Source organism: Apaloderma vittatum, unplaced genomic scaffold (genome assembly GCF_000703405.1).
Source record: "Apaloderma vittatum isolate BGI_N311 unplaced genomic scaffold, ASM70340v1 scaffold8531, whole genome shotgun sequence".
Classification (NCBI taxonomy): Eukaryota; Metazoa; Chordata; class Aves; order Trogoniformes; family Trogonidae; genus Apaloderma; species Apaloderma vittatum.
In genome coordinates this window covers 12,124-35,934 of record NW_009699576.1, presented here as the reverse complement: position 1 = coordinate 35,934, position 23,811 = coordinate 12,124, and the positions used below count along the sequence as shown (strand labels likewise).

Here is a 23,811-nt window from a genome sequence, read left to right as displayed (position 1 = left end):
TCCTCATGGGCAAATCCAGTCAACATGCCTTTAGTAAACCAATTCTTATTAAAAGTTGTTCAGAACAGTCTCTACTCTGTCACAATCATGTGGTAGAGATTTCTCTTCTGCTGCAATAGAATTCATGACATAATCTGTTTAATGGAGCTGAAATGGATTGTCCATTAAGCGGCATTACTTTATATGACATAGAAACACCAAAGCATGTGTACCTGTAAAATGGAGCGATTGAAATGTATTATGCAATAAGCCTAAATGGTTAGCAGGAACATGAATTAGAATAATACCTTGAACATAAAAATGCTTTTCACTTGTTCTGTTGGGTTTTTTTAGCAAACATACATTAGCTGAATTTGATAGTAATTCTGAAAGACAGGTAAGTGTTGTTATAAACATATAGCAGATGGTTAAACTGACATAAATGGAGGGTGAGAGATTTGTTGAAGGTCAGAGAGCAAGTGCCCAGGAGTTCTGACTTAGAGTTCCCTGTTCTGACCATGAAACAAATCTCCTTTGTTCTAGATATTTGTATATTATGCTTTAAGTAATAGCCATCTTATTTTGATCATGCTTCCAAAATATGAGTAGAGGATATATTAAAAGGATGCCAACTATGAATTTTGCCTTTAAAGTTAGTGCAATTTTTATTTTGCTTCAGGATCAAGGACGCGGAGGACACTTACAACATCCTTTTCTACAATTAGTAGTTTGCTACAGTGATTGATTTCTTTCCCATGTTGTCCACTGCCACTTCCTATTCTATACCTGCACCGTGCCAATTTTAGTCTGTCAGGAATCTCAATACCCTTTCGTTTTGGATTGCTGTTTGAGTCCTTCCTTCCTTGAACCTACTCTTTCTATGCTGAACCTGTAAGAGGTCCATCTTTATTAGAGTACCTTGCTCTTCTTCACTCTTCTGCCTTTTACCTGGAAGCAATGATTTATCTTCCTTTTTCTCTTTGCCGATATGCAGTGCATCCAAATGATCTAACAGCTCACTCTCGTTAGAGCCTGCCATTATCTAAAAGCGAGAGTGTTGTAATCATGTGATGTTTCATAACTGAGAACGTAAACAAGTAGATTCTATCTTTTTTTTTTTTTTTTAGTATCTGTAGATACACAAGAGGGGGAAATCTTTATACTTTTTTTTTTTCCTCCTTCTTTTGGCCAAATACTAGATGGTCATCCTGCCGAATAAATATGGCAAGTCTAGTTTAAACACAGAGTGAGTGACTGCAGAAGGTTTATTTATTTAAATGGCTTCCCATTCAGATGAAATCTAAACAGAAAAGCATAAAAGTTATCTCTTAAATCCAAACCAGAGTTTTGGCTGAGCTTATTAAGTCTGAAGAGTCTGGACTTCAAACAAACAAACAAACAAAATATTTTTCTTTCTTTTTTGCATGTGAAACACACTTGAAATAACTTCTTCCGACTACTTCATTTTCATTTTAAAGGCTTTTTTGTATACTACCAAGAGAAACTCAAAAACAATCCAGTAAAATACCAAACTGTTACCTTCACTTTATATATGTAGCTCAGAGAGTTTATGTGACATGTCTTAAGTCAAAAAGCAAAATACCAGCAGAACAGGATTTAGAGTTGAGTGGACTTTAATCCACCAGGCTGTGCTCAGCCCACTAAACATGACTTTTATTGTGCACCCAAATACCAGCTGGTGATCACTTGGAAGATTGATGGTAGCATGCAGCTCTGGAATGTGCTCCTAAATTCACTCTTTGTGTCAGTCTTCATGGTGTGAAAAAGAGCGAAATACGGTTATGTTCTGTGTGTTTAAACAGCAGGCGTGCTGCCCACTGAACACATCTCCCTGCGGGGCTTGAGCACAGCACTCGCTCCTACTCCCACTGAGCCACATCTCGTAAATGGCACCTAACAATGACAGAGCCGCTTCCAGCGTCCAAATCCATATGGAAATAAAATAAGCTTAATTAAAATAATTTCCACTGCATGCATGCCTGAAAGTATTTTGATTTTGAAGTTGATGTTAAAAAACATCGTAAATCTTAAGTAATTTTATACTTAAGGTGCTTATAACAATCTGAGTAATTCAGCAGCATAAACAGTGAACACTGATGATGAAATTAATAATTTTCACTTGCATCCAACCTCTGAAGTCGTCGGGGGGATGTGACCAAACCCTATGTCCAGTGAAGCAGGTTGTGGCATTACAGTAATTTGAAGAAAAAAAATAAAAACCTTCCTGTGCAATCTGGTGAAACCATGTGGCTATTCCTCTGATGGGAGTGAATGGATTTAATATACCAGCACAATGTATTTCAAGGGAAAAAAAAAGAACAGGAAAACATTTAAGGATAGGCTTGACCTTTGCTCTTCTCACAAACCAAGCTTTCCTTGGCTTCAGGAGGTATCCCAAACACCCACGTCCAGAAAGCAGCTTGCTTCCTGTCAATGCAGAAGGCTGGTGGCCTCCTCGATGTGAAAGCAAATTTAATCAAATAGCACAAATTAGGCTACAAGGACTATTTTAACCAATTGGAAAAGCAAGGAAATGGAGAAAAAGGAATGAAGAATATTGTGGAGAAGTGTCCTACTATTCTAATATTTCTATTCTAGAAGTAGAAATAGCAAGAGGAGGTTTGGATAAATACATCTGTGAAAGAACTGTGGAAATGAGTGTGGCTGTCTCTTTTGGTAAAGTTCTTTATCTCCAGTATAATGACCCTTCTGGCATCATGTTGGACCTGGGGTTCATTGAAGGTTCACTGAAGGAGGGATGCCATTTGTTGACCTCTAGCTGCTTTGTTTTCTCATGTAGTGGAGCGAGAATAAGTGTTTCTTTTATCCTTCCCAGATGTAAAGCAGAACTTGCTATCTTTCTAGACTTAGTATATAGAGATGATTATCTAATATATAGACAAGAGTGTATAAACATTCCATTGAATAAAATCCTGATATGAAACAAGAAAACACACTAAACAGTAGTTTACCTGGTTGCATGAGAAAATCATCCCACACACCAGTTTCCTTATTTTTGCTGTAGAAGACTTGGCTTCTTTTACAATCATCCCTCCGTATTCAGAATTGTCTGTGTCTAAAAATACCACCCTTTAATTCACCGGTCCATTGAAATGAATTTATTAATGAAATTCTTTTGAATGTGAAATACTGCCCTCCAAGCGTGCTTCAGCTCATGGGTGAGTAAATTTTACATTATTTTACTGAAGAATGAATAAAAGCTAAGCACTTGGGATTTAGCTTGATCTCTTTATGCCTGATGATTGCTTGACAGCTAATTCTAATTGGATTAAAATGATTAAAATGATAATAATAATAATAATGAAACTGTAACCAAGCCTGCATATACTAAGTTCCCCTTTTTTATACAGAGTATGAGTGACTGCCAAAGAAAGGACCAGTTTCTTTTAAGGAGATCTGTGGATAAAGTGCGATGGCTAAAATTGCAATTCAAGTTGGTAACGTCAATAAAGGCAAGAATTACTACAGCAAGGGCAGTAATGCCAATCCTAGATATACAGAGATTGGCTGAATCTCTGGGGATGTTGCTCTTTGAAGGAGAGAAAGGAATATAATGAAAAGGGTTCCTCTGCCTCACCACAGTGAAATGAGTTTTTACTTTATTACAGAAACCATAATGAAATAGTTCAGTGGTTGAGCTGTGTTTTCACAATGAGTTTTTATTAGTTCTGGCCACAAGAGTAATTCTGCAGCTTAGTGACAATATGCTCAGAGAGAAAAAGAAGACTGTGCATGTGAGTTGATGTGAAGAGTTTTTTCAGTCAGAAAAGAGGTTAAGAGAGTACTATCAATCACACTTTCATTATTCGAGTTGATGATTATTTTGCCACATTTGACAGTTCTTTACTACAATTCAGAGGCACTGTTGTTGGCACATCAATGAAAATGTATTAACACCTCAACACTGGACATTTGGGGAGTAGCAACCTCTGTCAATTTTGCAAAGGGCAAACTATGTCTTCATTGTCTCCAGGCTACATCAGTAAACCTGCAAAGTACACTTTTACACTGAAACAGAAAGGTAAACTTGCAAAGAAAGACAACTCCAGCAGTAAGACAACCCTCCTTTCCCTCAACCTTGCTTACACTCTCTCTGCTCCTCTCTTTCACTCCCAGTAGCTAAAAACATCCCAGCTGACCTCATCAGCCACATCAGTGTGTGGGGAGTAAATACAGGTACTCAAACCTAAGCCTGAAGAAGTTTGCTTTTATCATAAAAATAAAAGCCTGGATGAGATGCAAAACTAATGAGAAGTTTGTTCAGACCTTATTCTCCTCCCAGAGGTCAACCCACTAGTGGCAAACAGAGTGAGATGAATGAACTGGGCGAACAGCTCGTAAGTGTCGTGTTGTTGCCCCGTTTTGACTTGGAGAATAGCACTAGCTTGAGTTGTAATTCATTTTGCAGACAATTACAATAATTCACTTTCTTCCATTTCTTGTATCTTTCTTGAAATTTGGATCAAAGAGTTTTGGTGTCCGCACACAGTCAGGGCTTTGGCTGGCGAGTCAGTCTGATAGATAGTTGGAACATTTCTCTGTGTGACGAAGCACTGCAGGAGGAAGCACAGTCATTCCTCAGTGACACGATTGCTGCTCCACTAGAAAAAAAGAGTAAGAAAGAGAGCATGAGGGATTACAATGCAAAGATATACTGCTCCCAGAAGAAGTAAAATTATGTGGAATTTGCCTGACTTTTCTACGGGTGTGTCTTTTTTTCTTATTCTGACTCAAAAATAGTGTCATAACTTGGCAACCAAAAACTTCTCACTGCTACATCTGGAAAACAAAAATATCCCAAATGCCAATGGCAAAGCCCCTGTGTGCAGCCGGGCTAGTGGGTGAGACAGGTTGAGCTCATGCAGCCTCAGGCCGTGTTGCAAGGACCCTCTCCATGTCTTTCAGAAAGAAACAAAAGGGTAAACTCTGTATAACCGTGCAGACTTGGAAGTACACAGCTTACAATTTGGAGAGCACTTTGCATGCTGCAGAGCTGTTCTGCACAAGCTCTGTACACACAAGACAGAGAAGACTGGCTCCCATCTGATGTGGCAAACTCAGCTGCAGTTATCTTAAACCCAGTTGGCCTGTTTTCATGGCTCTCTGTGCTTGCCAAAGTTGTCTCTTTGGTTTTAGGACCGAAAATGAGAATATAGCCCAGACAGTTTAATAATGGGCAGAAATGAGCAAGGTAATATTTGCAAAATCTGATCTCTTCTTCTGGAAGGTTCTGTAGACTGTCAGTATTTGTGACATCTGAAATAAAATCCCCAAAGTGCAATTATATAAAGGGATAAAATTGATGACTGGTAGAATTATAACCACACACTATTTATTAAAAAATAAGAAGCCCCCTTTTTAGTAGTCTTATTGAAATACCTATACACACTTCAGAGGAGTTATTCTAGGTTTACAGCAAGGTAAGTGGAGGAATAATCTGAAAATTATGCCTAGAAGTGTCTGCAGCCTAGAGAGACTGGCTGGCTGGAGGATGTGGGTGGTCTTGCGTAATTCTCAATAAAGGAATCTCAATACTGGAATATTTGGCAAGACGTGGAATAGCTACGCAACTGCAGTTTGGAAAAGGTTGACATACTTTACCTCTTTGTTTCAGAGTGGGGCTTCTATTGTGGAATGTGGTATGATTTCATCATGACAATATCTGTGTGAGTCAAAACACCAGTATTTTCATGGTGTTTGTTTTTCTTAATGTAAAGCTTCAATTAAAATGCATTTAACCCTTTGGGGTACGTTGAGTTGATAAATGCGCCACAGAGCCATGTTAATAGATTTTGCCACATAGGAGTGACTTCCTCTCGTCATGTGTTTGCCTTTGCTTAGAAAGCACATTCCTTCTGCACAAAACTGGCAGCTGCCCACACCTCAGCATGTGCCCCTCCTTCATTCTTCTAAGTAACAAATCAAAGATAAAAAATTCTCTGATAGTTTTAATAGAACAGCACTCTGTCATGAGAGATGCCCCTTTCAGTACAACTTTTTAAAAGCCTCAGGATCAAAACCCAGTTGAAATTTTTTAAGTCTATGAGTTAGTTACCAGGATTTTTGGACTTCTGTGTCTTGTGAATTGTAAAAAAAAAAAAATAAGACTCATCTGCTGACATATGTGAAAGCTCTGCTTAAGGTCAACTATTAAGTGGGGTGTCTTTTCCTATCAACACATGGTCCCCTTCACAAAGAGCTATTGAGAGTTTTACTGCTCCTAATGTCTGTGATAAACTGCTCAAGGTGACAGATTGTTCTTCAGACATGCTAGAGCTATCTCTGAGTCTGACTCTCCAAAGACTTCACCTTTGTGCTATTACTTCTAGGTATAAAAGATCACACTATGTAATGTTTAAACCACTGATGTTTAAATTCCATTTGCAACTCATTTAGCAAATATACCAAGTATTCAAGACATATATTTAAACGGGATCATTTTTAGGTATCGTTGACATTTCCATGTTACTTACTCTCATTCCAAATACAGCAATTAAGTTTCCTTTTAGCAAATTATACATTTTAGCTCCGAGCAGAGAGGGCTTCTGTTTCAGCCTGTCCAGCCTGAACTCCTTTCTTCCCATTCCTCAAAGTGAGCTTGTTAATTAATTAGCCAGTGATTTTATGAGTGCTTGTAAATCTATTTTCTGCTGTCTCACTTGCTCTTTTTTTTAAACAAAAATGTAATTAAACCCCTTTCAGACACATTCAGAAACTAGAAAGTATGGACATCTGTGGTTTCCAGTCTTTCTAAACCTATTACCTCCTCATACAAAACGCCAAATTTCATTCTAACAGCATTTAAAAAAAAAAACAAAAGTGCAAAGACTTCTCATGCATGAAGAAGAGATAAAAAGATAAAGAAAAGGTCAAAGGTCCATCTCAGTTTTTTGGGCCCTGTATGGTTAAGACACACAGGACTGACTAGTAGCACATCTGGCTGCTCCTGGCTCCTTGGCCAAATGACTGCACACCCATTTGTAATCAGCTTCACTTGAGAGCTGGCTGAGGGTTGGGCTTCAGTTTGAGCACGGCATGAGCAGTGCTTTAACAGCTCTCTTATCTCACTTTCTTAAGTAGAAGGAATCAATACAGGTTTCTTCAAAGCAAAGAAGTATCGACAGTGCAAAGGTGACTCGTTCTGAAGTCTTGCAAGGAAGGAGTCAGATTTCCCTGGTTCTCTTTCCATACAGAAAATTAAACATTTATTTCATCCATTTCTTTACACTAAAAAATCAGAAATAAGGCCAAGAAAACAAAAGTTAAAATTATTAGGTTCTTATTAAATGCAATATCTTTTAACTAAGTATTTTCTAGTTCTTTCTACTAATAAGGTATAAACCAGAGAAGTTAGTCGTTACGAAGTAGAAGGAGAAATATTTAAAGTAAAACAGATCTTTTCTTCTGGCTGAAGCATTTTCTCAAATTATTTTTTTTAACTTTGCTGATACCTCCAATTCCACTCACATTTTAAAAATCTATTACCATTCCTTTAAATGTTAGCAACATTACGTGTAGCCTCTCTCTAAATTCATATATGCATATTACCTTTTACTGTTCAAAAGTGACCTGTGAGTAAAAGGGTGCCATTTCCACTTGATGCTCTAAGCAAAAAAAAATTGTACTTAAATTTTAATTTATAAGGGGAGAAGAAAATGGTTTCATTCGTGTTCACAAAAAGCGAGATTTTACACTGCAGTTTCACATTTGGCATGGGCTGGTATGTTTATTGGCCCAGACTGAAGGTTTACTGAGACTTAAGAGAGTCTTACAGCTTCCTTAACTAGATGCCAATGTTGTCAAGCCTACTGCTCGATGCACACAAGGCTTTTGTGCACCCTGTGTCCCATGAGGGAATAAAAGAAAACAGCATTGTGCTGCTGACTTCCAAATCACTAAGGTTACATAAAATCCATGCTGATTTGGGCAGCCAGGGTTCCTAGGGGAGACACAGCCCATCTTTCTGGAAAGCTGTGTGTGCGTGTGAAGATGGATTGCTTTGCGTTACTCCCTGCTTGTTCTGAGGCACGTGCTCCAGATCTCTGCTGCTGCTCTGAACTTCCCCATAAACAACCTGTGGAGGCTGAATCCTTATGCCAGCAGGATGTTCTTTACCACAGGGGATCCTAAATTAAAAGCTTGACAGAGCATCCCAGATTTGCTCAGAGAAGCCCTGCCAGGCTGGTATAGTGCAGAGACAACTGCGTGCGTGCTCTCACATATCGCAGTTTACACACAGCTTATCCGTGGATAAACTCAGTGCTTTGAACTTGGGCTGGAGATGCTTGTGTACCATGGCTGTAGCTTACCAAACTCTACAAGGTAAAGATATTTCTTGATTATATTGAACTTGCAGTAACAAGTGGTTATGTGGGTCTGCAAATAGGAAACAATACTATTTTGGGAAGATCCTGCTAAAAACTGTATTATTTTCAGTAACATATGCATCAAACATTCATATTAATATGTCTACTGAGGTTGTCACTTATGTTATAATTTTATTGCATATATTATGGATTATTATATTCCTTACGTTAGAAAAGCCAGACTGTGTTTTCAGCATTGTGACACCAGTAAATTTGAATTAAAGAGTGACAAAAGGTTGATGTTAAGTGACTAAGTATGTTCCGAGACTACCTGATGAGTGGATCTAGCTCATATACCCTTATGCTGGTTGGACATAACAGGGTATAACAGTGTGAGATATCTCTGTCCTCCTGGATTTCCAGTCTCATAGCTGTAGCATGTTTTCTTCTGGCCAATACAATGAGTTTTGAGTGTTACAAAGGCTTTTATGATGTTAGTAATAGATATAATGCAAATTTTTTTTTAAAAAAATATGCTTACATTGTTGCGGATTAGAAGAGTAATTGGAGAGTAGGTGTTCAATTGCCTAATTGCCAGTAAGCTGTATGCCATGTACAGACAAAACTCCATCATTGGGATCTCCAAAATGTGCAGTTCAATAATAATAGTCTGTAGGAGAGAGTTTGTGTTTTTGAGAGTTTTTGTTTTTCATTAAAAGGGACAAGAGCTATATATCCTGTCCTTGTAAGATCAGATTTCCAACACTAGGGATCAAGCTGATATTGTCATTACCATCGAGGAAAGGCAAAACTAAATTCACCAACCGATGAAAAAAAAGGGTGAACAAAGACTATTTTTCTATCGTTAAGGATGACAGTTATTTGCATATGGAATATATTATAAACTTCTGTTTTATTGTCAAACAAAACTGTTAATACTCACAGAGAGCTGTCTGCAACATCATTTCACATAGGGGATTTACTGCCTTGAATGTTTGGTTAAAATCCCAAAGCATGGAATAGAATTTGCTGTGAAGATGTCCTGCTTTTGTCTGGAATAAAGTTAGTTTTCTTCCCAGTAGCTGGTTCAGTGCTGCATTTTGGATTTAGGGTGAGAATAATGTTGATAACACATTGATGTTTTAGTTGTTGCTGATCAGTGTTTATACTAGGTCAAAGACTTTTCAGTTTTCACACTGCCCTGCCGGCAGAGGCTGGAGGTGCGCAAGCTGCTGGGAGGGGGCACAACCAGGACGGCTGACCCAGACCAGCCAAAGAGATATTCCATGCGGTATGATGGTCTTTTTTCTGGCAGAAGAGAACCTAGGGTTGTTGGTCAACAACTGCCTGAACATGAGCCAGCAGTGTTCCCAGGTGTCTAAGAAGGCCAACAGCATCCTGACTTGTATTAGAAATAGTGTGGCCAGCAGGACCAGGGAAGTGATTGTCCCCCTGTGCTCAGCACTGGTGAGGCCACATCTTGAATCCTACGTTCAGTTTTGAGCCTCTCATGGCAAGAAAGACATTGAAGTGCTGGAGTACAAACACGGACAATGAAACTACTGAAGGATCAGGAGAAAAGTCTTGCGAAGAGTGGCTGAGGGAACTGGGGTTGTATAGCCTGGAGAAAACGAGTGGAGACCGTATTACTCTCTACAGTGACCTGAAAGGAGGTAGTAGAGAGGTGAGGGTCAGTCTCTTCTCCCAAGCAGCAGGGACAGGACAAGAGGAAATGGCCTCAGGTTGCACCAGGAGAGGTTTAGATTGGGTATTAGAAAGAAACTTCTTCACAGAAAGGGTTGTCAAGAACTGGAACAGGCTGCCCAGGGAAGTGGTAGAGTCACCATCCCTGGAGGTCTTTAAGAAGTGTAGATGTCGTGCTTAGGGATATGTGGTGGACCTAGCATTGCTAGGTTAACAGTTAGACTTAAAGGTCTTCTACAACCAAAATGAATTTATGATTCTCCAGTGTCATGCTGGTGTACAAACTGGGAGGAGTTGTCCGGGTGACACCACAATTTGGGGATTGGCTGAGTGTTGGTCAGCAGGTCATGAGCAATTGTATTGTGCATTACTGTTTTGATATATTCTATTTTTATTATATTTTCCCTTCCTTTTCTTTTCTAGTAAACTGTCTTTACCTCAACTCACAACTTTCACTTTTTTTCTCCCCAATTCTCTCCCCATCCCACTGGGTATGGGGAGGAGTGAGCAAGTGGCTCTGTGCTGCTTAATTGCTGGCTGGGGTTAAACCATGACAGTAAATCTTTACTTTTTTTTTTTTGCATCATCAATAAATGCCTACATCGTTTAGATTAAAAGTTATCTAGGAGTCCTTACATTGTCTTTCCTGCCACTGCTCTTACCAAGTAACAACATCCAGATAGTAAATCTCTAAAAAATAAAATTTTCTTAGGTGATTGTGTGGTAAGTTTGGTTAAATGTAAAGAAAATTTGATCAGTTATAAATTCCCTCCTCACTTGCTTGAGTAGCCCTAAGAGGCTAATAAACTCTGAGCTACTGAATGAATTCAACTAATAAATCTGTATGAGACTATTTGTTTCAGGCCTTTCCTTCCTCTTATGAATAGCATTTCCATAGTCTATTGACATGCTGTAAGGTGTTCTCCTCAGCAGCAGCTTGATGAAGACGGATTACCCTTCAGGTGCCTTAGAAAAAATAGTATAATAGTGAAGAGGTTAAAAATCCAGGAAAATAATGAATTTTAATATATGAAAGTTTGGGAAATCAAATATCTGTTCCTATTTTTGTTTCTTGCTTGAAAACAACCATCGTGATCCTGATCACCTTTTATGTCATTCATGATTTATTTGTTGGCAGTCGTTGTCAGTCAGTGAAGTGATGAGAAGAATTATATTGTGCAATCACTGCGCTCACATTTACCCAGTGCTGTGCAGGAAACTGCTGCCTTTCCCAGCTTATCTGCGCTTTCCTAGTATATCAAATATACGGTTATGAGAAGTTGCAGTTTCACCTTAGAGCTGCCAAATAGTACAGTAAAGTTAGTAAGGCCAGCAGGCAAAGTGATGGCCTCTAGCTTGTGGTGAAAGGACAGTCTGAGAACTTCAGAGTGGGCAGAGGGACTGCATTGTAATGGCACTATGCTGGTGGGTCTCCCAAGTGCCTATGAAAATCCTGGCTAAAAGCTTACAGGGAGGACTTTTTAAAAAATAAAGTAAAACAACTGATTTTTCAGACACTGAAGAAAGACTTCCAAAAGTGATGTAGACAGTTTTCATATATATTTAATGCATGCTGTTTTGGTTTAACTTTTTATGTGGAGACTGTCAATCTTGATTATTTTTCTTTTGTTGAGGATTATATGAAATTGAAATATTATTTATTATTTTTTTTATATTACCATAAATAAGTGCATGTAGGCAACTCTTAGCTCCTGAAAGCTGTCACACATCTAAATGAATCAAAACATCATATCCTTCAGTAACTGAAAATATTTTTCATCTTCCTATTAAACTGTTTAACAATCATGGAGAAAATTAAGTGGAGCTATGTATCATATCTATTAATGCTAATTATATTCTGACAGGTGTTTTTTCAATCATTAGCTCTCTAGTAGACAGATGTAAGTCCCAAGACTGTAGCCTTTGCCTGTGTTGTTTACAGCTTGTGAAAAAATGCTCGCCAACTAATTTTCAAAGAAAAACCTATACTTCTAGCTAATATGTGTTTTGCAGGAACACTTTTTTTTTTTTGTAGCAGATCACATATCCAGAAATATTTTTGTTTTGAGAGTCTTGTTTTCCAAAATATTATTAGCCCATGTTAATCTAGTCATCTAAAAGGCTTAGATGACTAATTTTGGATAAGGCATCTACTGTTTTCTAATGGGAACTAATGAGCAAAAACTTTGCTTTTAGCAAAAACTAGTCTTTAGCAACAGTGACAAACCATACTGTCTCAGACAAAGTTTGCGAAAGGGATCTGGACTTGATTCATAGCTTTATGAGTAAACATTATAGCAGGGCTTCATTGTCGTTTGTACTGAGTGTTTGCCACCCTTTTAGAGTCACAGGGAACACAATCCAATAACAATGCTCATAAGGTAAGAGCACATAATTATATGTTAAATATTTGAATAAGAACAAATTGATTATTAAAGTTTTATTTTTCCATTCTCATTTCTTGAGAAATATCCCCTCTGTTATTACTGAAAATAAAAATAATCGGAGTAGGGGCCAAAACATATTGGCCAAGCAAAGACAGGAAGGCTGAGCTTCTGAAGAGCAGCAAGTAATACTTATATTGCGGATGCTTGTGCTATTCCTGTAACAGGCCTGATCCTGCACTAAGAAGATCAAAGGATGTTTTTGACTTCACTTCACTGAAGAAAGTTTTATGTGGGGAAATAGAGCTAGTTCTACAGTTCTGGTAGTCTGGTCCAAATCCCATAAAAAACTGAATAAATGGACACATTTAGGCTTGACTGAATATTTGGGGTTTTGTTTTTTTTTTTTCTTTTAAGCAAGCCATGTCTGGTGATAAAGAACTAAAATAAAAGACCTTGAAAGTGATAAAAACCTGTTCTTAGTGAAGACGCTGTTAGGAGAGGAAAGTAAACCATTCTTATGTAGTTTTTATTGATCTTGTGCATTTTCTGCTGTCATAAACTTCAAAATGTATTGAACACATTGATTAATTTGATATATGATCTTCCTTAAAAGCCAAAGCTGTAAATAATCATATCCATTAAAATAAGAATTAAGTAGATGAATGAATAACAGCAATGCCTGGTTTTTATGAGCTACGTCTAGCTACTTAATGTACTTTCAGACTGGGAAAGGAAAATAAGTTTTAACTCACCCGTTGCACTATTGCCATGTGTTTTTCTTCTTATTGACCCTGTTTGTGTTCAGAGATTCCTTTACTGAGAAAGAAATGCAATTGTGAAGCACAAAAGGCAACTGAACAACTTTACTAACTTGTTGTCTTTACTGTTTCAGAGCTGCAAGAAACTAAGACCTCCGAATATCACAGACTATCCCACAGTCCCCTGGATTACAGGATATTGTTAATGGATGAAGATCAGGATCGTATCTACGTGGGCAGCAAAGATCATATTCTGTCTTTGAATATTAATAATATAAGCCAGGACCCTCTCAGTGTAAGTTCAGGATTTATTTTGAGAATCCAAGTTTTATTTACCTCATGACTTTTATTTTAAGAGAAAAAATATGTATTTCATTATTTTGCAGCAGGCGAAAGTCCAGGCCCACACCGTATTGAGTTTTTAGTCATTGTTTTATGTGTAATGCAAGATGAACAAGCTATTAACATGACTGTTCCTGAAACACTGTTTGAAAACTGTCCTGTTCACTCATTTTGAGGTGATATTCAGCATGACTTGGTCTCATAAGGAAAATTTCTATGAGTTGATGGTTTCTGCTTCTCTCCAAGATTTAAGATAATTCAGAAATACACTTTTAAAAACAGCCTGTAAAGAAGAATAAGATACATGCTGTTGTTTTCAGGCCACAGGGGAAAAAAACCAACAGGAACGGAGTTGCCTTTAACCTTGACTATATTTAATTTTGTTTTGTACTCTGAAGCCTAATCAAAAAACTATTTTCCAGTCTTTTGTTGTTATGTCTGTGTAAGCTCTTGGCCTTCAGTTGAGTAGCTGAGATACCTCCTCTTTGGGGTTTCTTGGACACTACAACCCACATCTTCCTCCTGATACCACCTCTTTTCTGGCTTCTCACTTAGTGAGATGTCATTTTCTAAGGACTCTCTGTGTCACACCTGCCCAGACTGCAGTAGGCAGACTGTATTTGAAAATAATAAAATTCTCAGATGTTTAAACCACTTTTGCAGGTTCCTCTCATGTTTCCAGAGACAGTTCAAATCCAGCTGCACTGCTTTTAACATAGGTGTTCTGCAGAAGTACTTGCGTGCCCAGAAGCCTGACTGTTAAGATATTACCTCTCTGCAGACTTTGCCTTGTCTATTTTAGATTACCCCAGCTAGGGTACTTTAAAGCATGCCGTAAAGGCCTTGTTCTAACAAGTTCATTTGATCCTTTAATCTATGGGCTTTATTATTGTACCTCAGGAGTATTGAGGGCCTGAGATATCCAGCTTATAGCGGAGAAGTTAAATGCCTTCCTTAAGAGGCAAGGCTTTTAATGTGTCAGGAGAGAGAGAGGCCCTGCTGGAGGGTGATTAAACACCCTTAAATTAGGCTTTGCTCTGAATCACCCTCTGGACATGCCTGTCTGCCTGAATGGATTGTGCAGGGAGCCGGGGGAGGCTAACTCTAACTTACACTCTGAAATTAAATGCCTCTCGTGTGACGTGAGCGCATCCTTCCTCCTCCGAATGGCACAAAAACCTTCCTCTGAAATGAGGCCACCTTCTCAGATCCAAAATAGCTTGTATCATCACCTTTTTGCTAATTCGCATCTCACCGGCGATCCAGCCACCCTTGTCTCAGAGCTGCTGTGCTCCCGCCGTCCCTTAGCAGGTCGGTGTGAATTCTCCACAGCGTTTGGTTAGATCAGAACGCTTCTGTTGCATGAAGTATTTCCTGCAGCGTGAAGCTATGGGGCATCTCAGCAGCACTTTTAGGCCTGGACAAAAAACAAGAATTAAAAACATCACCAGAAAGTAAAACCGCACAAAATTTTCTGGCAGTGAATGTGATCACCCAGTATTAGGCTCGGAATTAATCTCTGCAATTCCACACAGTCTTTCATTTGTTTTTTGTTGTCTGTTTTTTTTAATAACAGATTCACTTTGCTCATCTTATGCTTCTATAGAAAGCCCATATGCATATGCATACATACCTACGACTCTCTACATATACATGTATGTATATATACACAGAGACCTTTTAATGCTATTATTATTTTTTTTTGAGGCTAAATGTTATCAGACTCTGTCACCTACTACATTTCTAGAGGGAGATTTCTAAGGGATGTCTTTTTTATTTCAAAATCCAAATAAATAATAGAAGAAGTTTAAAATCTTTAGAGCTTGAGTATGGATCAGAGAAACATTCAGCTGTTGAGGTGTTGGTCAGAAAACTGTCAGAAAGAAATCAGCCTGAAGTCTTAAAACTTGAAGCAGGTTTTATCAAAATCTAGCCAAACTTTTGCTGTTAAAACTGAAAAATTATTATAAGAACCCTTCTCAAGATATTTTAGTCTTCTGGTTTCTAGTGTGAAGAAATTCTGAAAGTTCAGTAAAAATATGAAAGTAAAAAGATGGAGAATAATTTAGCCAATAACAATGAAAAATCTCTTATTTAGAAGAAAGAAGTCCAAATAAATTGATTAACTTATCTTAAAAATGTGTAATAAACTTAGTTTATATAAGCCAAAGACCTTGGCCTTTATTTTGTTTACTGCATACTAAGACAGAAAGTTGTTTTCATTTATCAATGGTGTCAAAACATTAACTCATTAATGTAAGCTAGGTAGTGAAATGCTTTGCTTAAATTATATAATAAATATGTTACTTAAAAGATATTTCTTTCTTTGCAGATTTTCTGGCCAGCATCAGCAAACAAGGTTGAAGAGTGCAAAATGGCTGGCAAGGATCCTACGGTAAGTTATAAACCACATGCACACACATACACAAATTACGTACATGGCAATAAAGTAAGAGCACCTTGAGTGCAGCCAGAACAAAATGAAAGAAGTGTTTGTTTTGCTTTTTAAGTGCTCTTCAGGCTGAAGGATAAAGTGAAATTATGAAAAATAGGCTATGTAAACGGAATGCACCTTCAGACTTTGGCAGACGGAGAAAGATACGCATTGTCCACTTCCTCACCATTTTTTATTGCTACTAGTCAAACTAGGTAATAGTACTTTTCCAGATACATCCTGGTGTTGCTGAGCTGAGCTGGTGTTCAGGGTGGGGCATCTGCCCCAGGAGAAAACTCTACATGTGGGTAGTGCCCAGTGTCTGCAGCCTGAAGACCCCAAACACCTCTTTACATTACTCCCATTAAAAAATGCCCAAATTAAGTGTCTAGAAAACAATATGTAAAGCTGATTTCTGGAATCAGGGAAGAGGTTATGTTGAGTTGTTTTGCACCACAGTTGATTATTCTCCCATCTAAATGCAGACACCTTCCAAAGGACCTAAATCTGATGATAATTTCCCTGTACACTCTTTATAGACAACACGTAGAACTATTTTGAAAGACCCGGTGAATGGTACCATATAGCAGATCCTGACTTTGCCAGAGTTGTATATTAACATGGTTATAATCCTAAAGTAATTTGAACTTACAGTCTATATAGGGCTGGGATTTATTGACAGACAACAACTAAATTGTAAAAAAACCCAAACATGTCTATATATCTTTACATTGTTCTGGTTACTGCAGTGTCCAGTAAATCCTACAGCTAGTGGCTTGTTAAGCTGCACTAAATGTAAAAATAAAGCATAGAGCCTTACTAATGGTGATTAATGTTGACCTAAGTTACTGACTATGTTAACTACATCATCAACCTGTGATAGACTGGTTAAGGAATTTTCTTTTCTTTGAAGTACAAAAGTTTATTAGTCTTAGCCATGTTTCCAACATATGATAACACTCTTTTAGGACAAAGATAGGAATAATGTAGATGATACTCTAAACAGAAAGCAGTATGCAAAGTATGTCATCCATGAGGAAAAAAAGTAGGACATTTGCTAAGTACCGGACTGTCCAGAGAACTTCTAATCTTGATATTTAGTGGTGAGACTTCCCTGGCTTTTAATCGCATGGAAGTACCCAAATGTTGCTGCTTTAGCGGACAGATTTCTGAATAGAAGGTCTGTTTTTTACGACAGTTTAATTGTGGGTACAGCTAATATCCTGTAAAATAGTCAGTTTAGAATGTCCATGGGCATCAACTTTTAAAGAATTTTTTAAATCCTAGCTGTGCACTGCAGAAGATAAATTGAGATCCAAAAATAGAAGTTTACATTAAGTTTCTTAGCATTTGTCTTTAACAGTTTAAAAGAAAAAAGAAAAGATACTGAAGAGCAGCTGCTGCTCCCACTAAAATCAATGATTTGTCTTACTGAAAGCTCACTGAAATAATGAGAAAAAAGACAACATAATACTAAATCACTGTTTGCAACTTGAAATTTATAGTTCAATTTTAATAACATTCTTGTGAGTTTCATTCCTGATAATAATGGAAAAAGCAGAGAATGAATTAAGAAGAATTGAGTTTCAAATAAAGAAAAAAAAAAGGGATGGAGGGAGAGAGTGAATTCATGGTGATGTTTGGCCTGTCAGAGAACAGTGATTATCACAAGGTCAAAGACTTGGAGCAGCCAGTAAAGGACTTTATGCAATCAGCAAATTCTTTTCCAAGGAGATTTGCTCTACCATTAGATAAACAGAGGTGTCTGAAATTGTCGTCTTTAGCTACCTTTTTTGTCACCTTTGAATAGTATGTTCACCAGACTAACTTGAATACTTTCATTAGTATGACATCTATTTCCCTCAGTTTACTGTGATGAAATCCTAGGGCATAGATGTCTGACTTTCAGATGTCTACAAGTAAGGCAGCTCTCCAGACACTGCTACTGAGTGAATTTTGGTAGCAGTTCCGAGAGTAGCCAGATCAATCATGTGGCAAATTAAAAATTGAGTTCAGTTGTTCAACACTAGAGAGATGAGTAAAGACTCAGAAATGATAAAATGGTCTTTCTGCTGGACAGCATTAAAATATGAGGCTCTTGGTATTGAGCAAGCTTGTGTTAATTTTCTGTGCATCATTAGTGAAAGAGACATGAAGACACGGTATGTATTCGATGGTTACCCCAGAAGGCTGTCCTTTAAAAAAAGAGCTGTTCATCTAATCACCCCTGTGCTTTGGCCATAGACACTTTGGAAAGAGCATGGCATGGTACTGGAGCAGAGTAGCAAGCGCCACATACCAGTACTGCTCATCTAGACATTGTCTCCTGGTCCTGATCCTTGAAGACTTTCATTCTGAGATTTCTCAGCACGTAATCCTTTATCTAGGAGTCTTCTAGAAAAGTTTTCTGCAAACAGCAAGAAAAGAAAGCATCAGTTTCCACTCTGGCATATATAAGCTAGCGGTATACCATTACCTGTCCTTCCTTCCATTCCACAGTGTACTGCTGAGGAAAACATGATTTTGTCAGCAAGGTATTACTAAAGCCATCTTTGAGCCAAGCTAAGATAGCTGGATATGAGAAAATGGAAACATTTAGGAACAGCGCTCAGCTTTAGGGAAACAATATATTTTTAGTGAGTTAAAGGATTTTTCTGATATATCTAGAACTAACACTTAACTGAAGACATACAGTGTTCTTTGTAGAGAATCTCCTTGTGCGAACTCTGAACTACCTGCAGTTATGCACCAGTTTTCAGATGCTGTAGTACAGTACCGTGAACAAAAAATGTGAATGCCTTTAAATATAAATAATCTGTGCAATCCGCTAGATGAGGATTAATTCTACTGCTTTTCACAAAGATGACTGATGACACAGTTTCCAATGCTATGCTCACAGAACACATGCAATTCTCACTGTCTTCAGGAAGGTTAGGATGGTTGAATTTGAAGGCAGTGCTAGGATCTCAGTAAAAAAAAAAATTCAAGAAAAAAAATATTTTCAACCTAAAATGCGTTAACAGTTGATCATAGTAAAAAAAAAAAAAGAGCAAGAGAAGAAAGGGATATACTCGAAAAAGAAAACTGTAAATCTGATGGTGTGAAACTGTGTGACCCTTAACATTCTGTTTTAATTTTCATGCTGATTTGAAGATGTTACTGTTACTCTTCAGTGTGAAGCAAAATTCACTGCAAAGTTCCTTTGTGTTGTTCACAGTTTTAAAGTTTTGGAAAGAAATTGTTTATACAAATAATGGGATCTGAGATCTGGGCTTGCTTTGCATTTGAATTCTCTCAGCTATGATGAAAAAATGACGGGGAAAAAAGGTCTGTTTTCGAGGTGTCCTTAAAGAAACTTCGTAAGGTTGCTTCTTGTTTTCCTGCAGAGGCCCTGCTTCTTCCTATGCAAGGTACAGAGAAGTCTGTGGATGAAAATTAGATTTCTGTGTGGAAATGGGAAAGTAACATGCACTCCTCTATATCTGCTCTATGGTGCCCTTCCAATGCCCAGTGCTCAGACTAGGCAGAATGGCAGGAAAAGAAAACACAGATCTGCAGCTGTTCAAATCTACAGCTGTTCAAATCACAGCTACCAAACTCATTAGCTATATTATTCATGATACTATTAAAATTAAAAACCTTGTCTGTTACCTAGAATTCCCAACATGTAGTAACATTTGCCAACGTGAAATTATTTTTCTCGGTGTTCCCTGCAGCATGGCTGTGGAAATTTTGTGCGTGTGATTCAGTCGTACAACCGCACACACCTGTACGTCTGCGGCAGCGGCGCCTTCAGCCCCGTGTGTGTGTATGTCAACAGAGGACGCAGGTCCGAGGTGAGGCTCCTTTCATTTCATCCACTTGTTCTGTGGTGCATCTTACTAGTGTTGTGCAAAACTCAAAATTTTGAAAATGCAAAAATCAATGTTCCAAATAGGTTCCTTCATCGATGTTGAATAGAAAGAAAAACAAACATCCATCGTTTTCTGACCTATTACCAGCTAGAAGCAAAGCCATGATCAAGAGCCATGCCTTGAATGTGATGATTGTGCAAAGCTCCATGTCTATCATACCAAATGCTGGGCTACATTTGATGCTAGTTTTTATTGGATGTCAGCTAGTGAATTCATTCCTACCATTTGTTGGAAGAATTGCCAAGAGACACTTGAAAGGAAAGAGCCAGTGAGATAGAAAGTAAAATATGCAGTCCAGTTTTTATAACTTCCATATGTTACTGATTCCTGGGAGAAGCCCTTAAGTAGGCTAACTGGATGTATGAAGATTTCTTGGACTTTGGCTTAATACCCACTAGATGCAATCCCAGTACAGGTAACTTTCATCTACGGCAGAAGTTCAGCCCCATTAGGTTCTGCCAGAAGCTGGTAAGTTTTCTCACCACTGTGAGATCTTGCAGGGTGGAAATCTTATTATTTCTAGATAGGTCTCTAGTTTTTCTATATTCACTTTCACTGAGTATTTTCAGTATTCAAAGTATCAGATGTTTGAGAAGTATATTCTCCAAGTTTCGTGATTTGAAAGTGAAATGCTTGTTCATGTGCAAATGTAATGGGTAATAAATTAAGCAACCAGAAAGAGAATGAAAAGCACTTAGTCAAGACCCAGCACTTCAGGAGCTTTTGAGTTGAATTCATGTCTGCAGGCGCAGGGATGTGCAATATATATTCCTGTACGATGTGGAAGCAGATGTGTTGGGAAGGAAGATCAGAGGGTGCCACCTGGAGTTTTGCCATGTGAGGGCAGCTTTAAAAGCTGGGTTGGCTCCTGGGGAAGACACTGGGAAATACATCACTGATTTCATTAGGAGTGGGATGGGAGTTCTGGCTGAAACCCAAGACTACTGCAGATGTTGCCAGAGAGGTGGTAAACCATTGTTTCTCCACATAGGTTTTCATGGGATCTCAGTGACTTTTGGTATATCCCTACCTGGCTCCGGCCTCCTTAACAGAGTATGTAGTCTGAATCACTGCACTTTCAGTCCGAATGAATTATGTAAAAGGAGAGGTTCATAGACCTGAATTTGAAAGCACAAGCAAGCAGAACTGACTAAGAAAATCCATCCCTCTGGTTAACGGAGTCTACATTAATTTATTTTGATGTATTTTGAAAGAGAGGTCACCTTTCATCAGCATTATCCTATTTTTTGCAAAATTATTTTAAAACATGAAAAATTATCTAATTTGTTTCTAATTAATACAGTATTTCTTCATCAGTTCAAGTAGTAGTAGTACTGGAGCCCTGTAGCCCAGAGAACTGAATCTCATTATTTTAGGGGTTTTGTAAATGAGGTGGGGGAGGGGAGTGAGCAGGGAGGGCGGGAAATGACATGTCCAGATGATGCAAGATGTTAAATTTCCTAAGTTAAAAATAAAGATACATTTCTTGGAAGAGCAGAACTGGCTTCACTTAGCCTGTCTGTATGGCTACATGGCTATGATCAATTGATTAAATAAACTGCTGTTTCAGACGTCTGGAGTCTGTCAGACACTTGACTGTAGGCATTGCATGCTCAAAGCCATTACTGTACAGGCCAACAATAGCATAACAGTTTAAAACCAAGCATTTCCCTCTGAACTCATTGCATATATCAGTGCGTGACTAATTAATAGCACAGAATGAAGAACTATGTAGTGCTGATGGGACTAGTGAGAACACATTTTTTTCTCTGCTTTTATCATTTCACCTTTAATGTAGTAGTTTTCCATGCACAGAAGGCTGGTTTTGCACATGCAAAATGGATATTTTAGAAAGCACATCTGTTTTTCTCCAGAAGCTACAACGCTTGACAGTCAGAGTCATATCATAAGAACTGGGCCTGTTTTGCTGTTTTGTCTCCAGGATTCCACATAATCTCACAAAATGGACACTTTCATTGATGAGGCAGAATGTTACCCTTTTCCCTGAAACAGAGGCTAAAATTAATTAATTTTCTTACTTGGCACACTTGATACTTTGGTCTTTGGTAATGATTCTCTTAATCACCCAGGTATATTCTAATGTCAAAGTAAATACAAACAGAAGGAAGTGTAATCGCTATGTGAATTAATTATAGGCTAAAAAGTAGTTTAATATATATGAAAATCAAACATAATCCTGGAGCTAGTGTAGTAGCACAGTAATGGGCATTTTGAATTGGTAAACAGTGGTTTGATATAGTAAATATGGATTAGCATCAAGTCTCATATTAAGCTAGAAGTAAAACAAAAAACCCCACACAAGATCATATTAGAAACTTCATACTTATGCTTTAAGATTGTTTAGAGAGCTTATTACTGAAACTAGAGAAAAGATGTCTGTAATTAAACTAGGCAAAACAGAACAGGGAGGAAAAGAGGTGGGAGATAATGGATACAAATACTTCCTGCTGTAGTGGAGCATTTCAGGTCCGTGGGGTCTCTGATTCACCGTCGCCAAGTGGCTGCTCAGTGATCTCTGTGTTCCCCTGTGATTTACGATAATTGTTAAAGGGAATATGAGCAGTTGAATAACTAATACATTGACATCTACCTTACAGAAGCCTTTCTTCGGAATTTTTGTCAGCTGCCTTTTTCTGTTGAAATGAAATGTTTTGCTTTTGGGTGGCTTTTTCTGTGCAATGTCTTTTGGCTTTTTATTAAAGGTTAGATGTTTGTGATAGGAGGCTAGTAACAAGTTGTTTGTTCAGTATACAATGGTATGCTCAGCATAGTGTGCTTTTCAGTATCATTGGGAACCAAGAAGTGGAGAGGTGTACCAAAATGGGCAGGTTTTCTTAAGATGTTCAGACTGTTTGTAGTCCAGGTTGTTTCTACTTTGCCAAATGTATTTTCTATTTATAAATTCCAAAAAATATAAACAAATCTCCATACTCAGATTGCTAAACAGCAAAAAAAGCCCCAAAACATCCAAGAGATTTCAGGCTATGGCAAAAGAAGCTCATAAATCTTCAGTCGATGTGGAATTATAGTTCTACATGTAATCCAAGAGATTATATTGAAGAAAGTAAATATGATTTAGAGGATCTGGGGATGTGTGATAGCTCAGTAAAGAGCATATGATTTAGACTATCACTAAATGACAGTTGTCATATGAGATTTTTTTTAATATGTATCATTGTTCTAGTACCTTTATTACTATATCCTAGACCAGTATAAGTATCACCATGTATTCAGCAAAGAAATGATAAATAACTTAAAAACCACAGAAGTAATCTTCACAGATGTTATTGCAGAGATTAGTCAACTTCTCCAAAGCATAAATGGGCTGGAGGGAAAAATTCTTTGTTTCAGTGTCTTGATTTTATAACAGGAGTCTTGAAAATAGCTGTGTATCTATGAAAAAGTTGTCTAAAAAGGTGATGAAATCCTGAGTAGGAAAGTTGGACTGTTGATAGTACAGCAAAAGTGCCCAGCAGTGCTGGGTATTGTTAATAGTGCAAACAACCAAGCATAAAAGTTGCTTTAGGTCTTATGGTTTCTAAAATGAGAAGTGACACACAAATCTACATTGCAGGAACAAATCTTCAAGATCGACTCCAAGTGTGAATCAGGAAAGGGACGCTGTTCTTTCAACCCTAATGTGAACACGGTGTCTGTTATGATCAGTAAGTAAGGATACTCCAAGTTTCTGAGGTCTAAACCTGTATGATCATGCATGGTGTGGATTGATGGGGTGCCTGACATGAACTGGACACAGAATTTAGCCTGCAGGGCGGAGTACCTTGTATCTAGCTGATGGGCAGGAAGGTTGGGTCCATCCTTGTTTGAAGGTTTCCATGAAGTTAAGCATGGATGTGCAAATGAAATGCAGAAATAATCTGTTGAAAGGGAGAGAAACGGAAAACAAAAGGTTGTCCCTTTTCC

General features: G+C 38.0%; 1 protein-coding gene across 1 annotated transcript in view; it reads left to right on the top strand.

The window, feature by feature from the left end:
- LOC104280694 (semaphorin-3C) overlaps nucleotides 1-23,811 on the top strand; it is a gene marked incomplete at its 3' end in the record, with an annotated part of 85,893 nt that overhangs the window by 51,467 nt on the left and 10,615 nt on the right. The window contains exons 2-5 of the mRNA XM_009878430.1: nucleotides 13,311-13,471; nucleotides 15,851-15,913; nucleotides 19,669-19,788; nucleotides 23,462-23,552. Of these exons, the coding sequence (XP_009876732.1) occupies nucleotides 13,311-13,471; nucleotides 15,851-15,913; nucleotides 19,669-19,788; nucleotides 23,462-23,552 (435 nt within the window). The remainder of the gene's footprint in view (nucleotides 1-13,310; nucleotides 13,472-15,850; nucleotides 15,914-19,668; nucleotides 19,789-23,461; nucleotides 23,553-23,811) is intronic.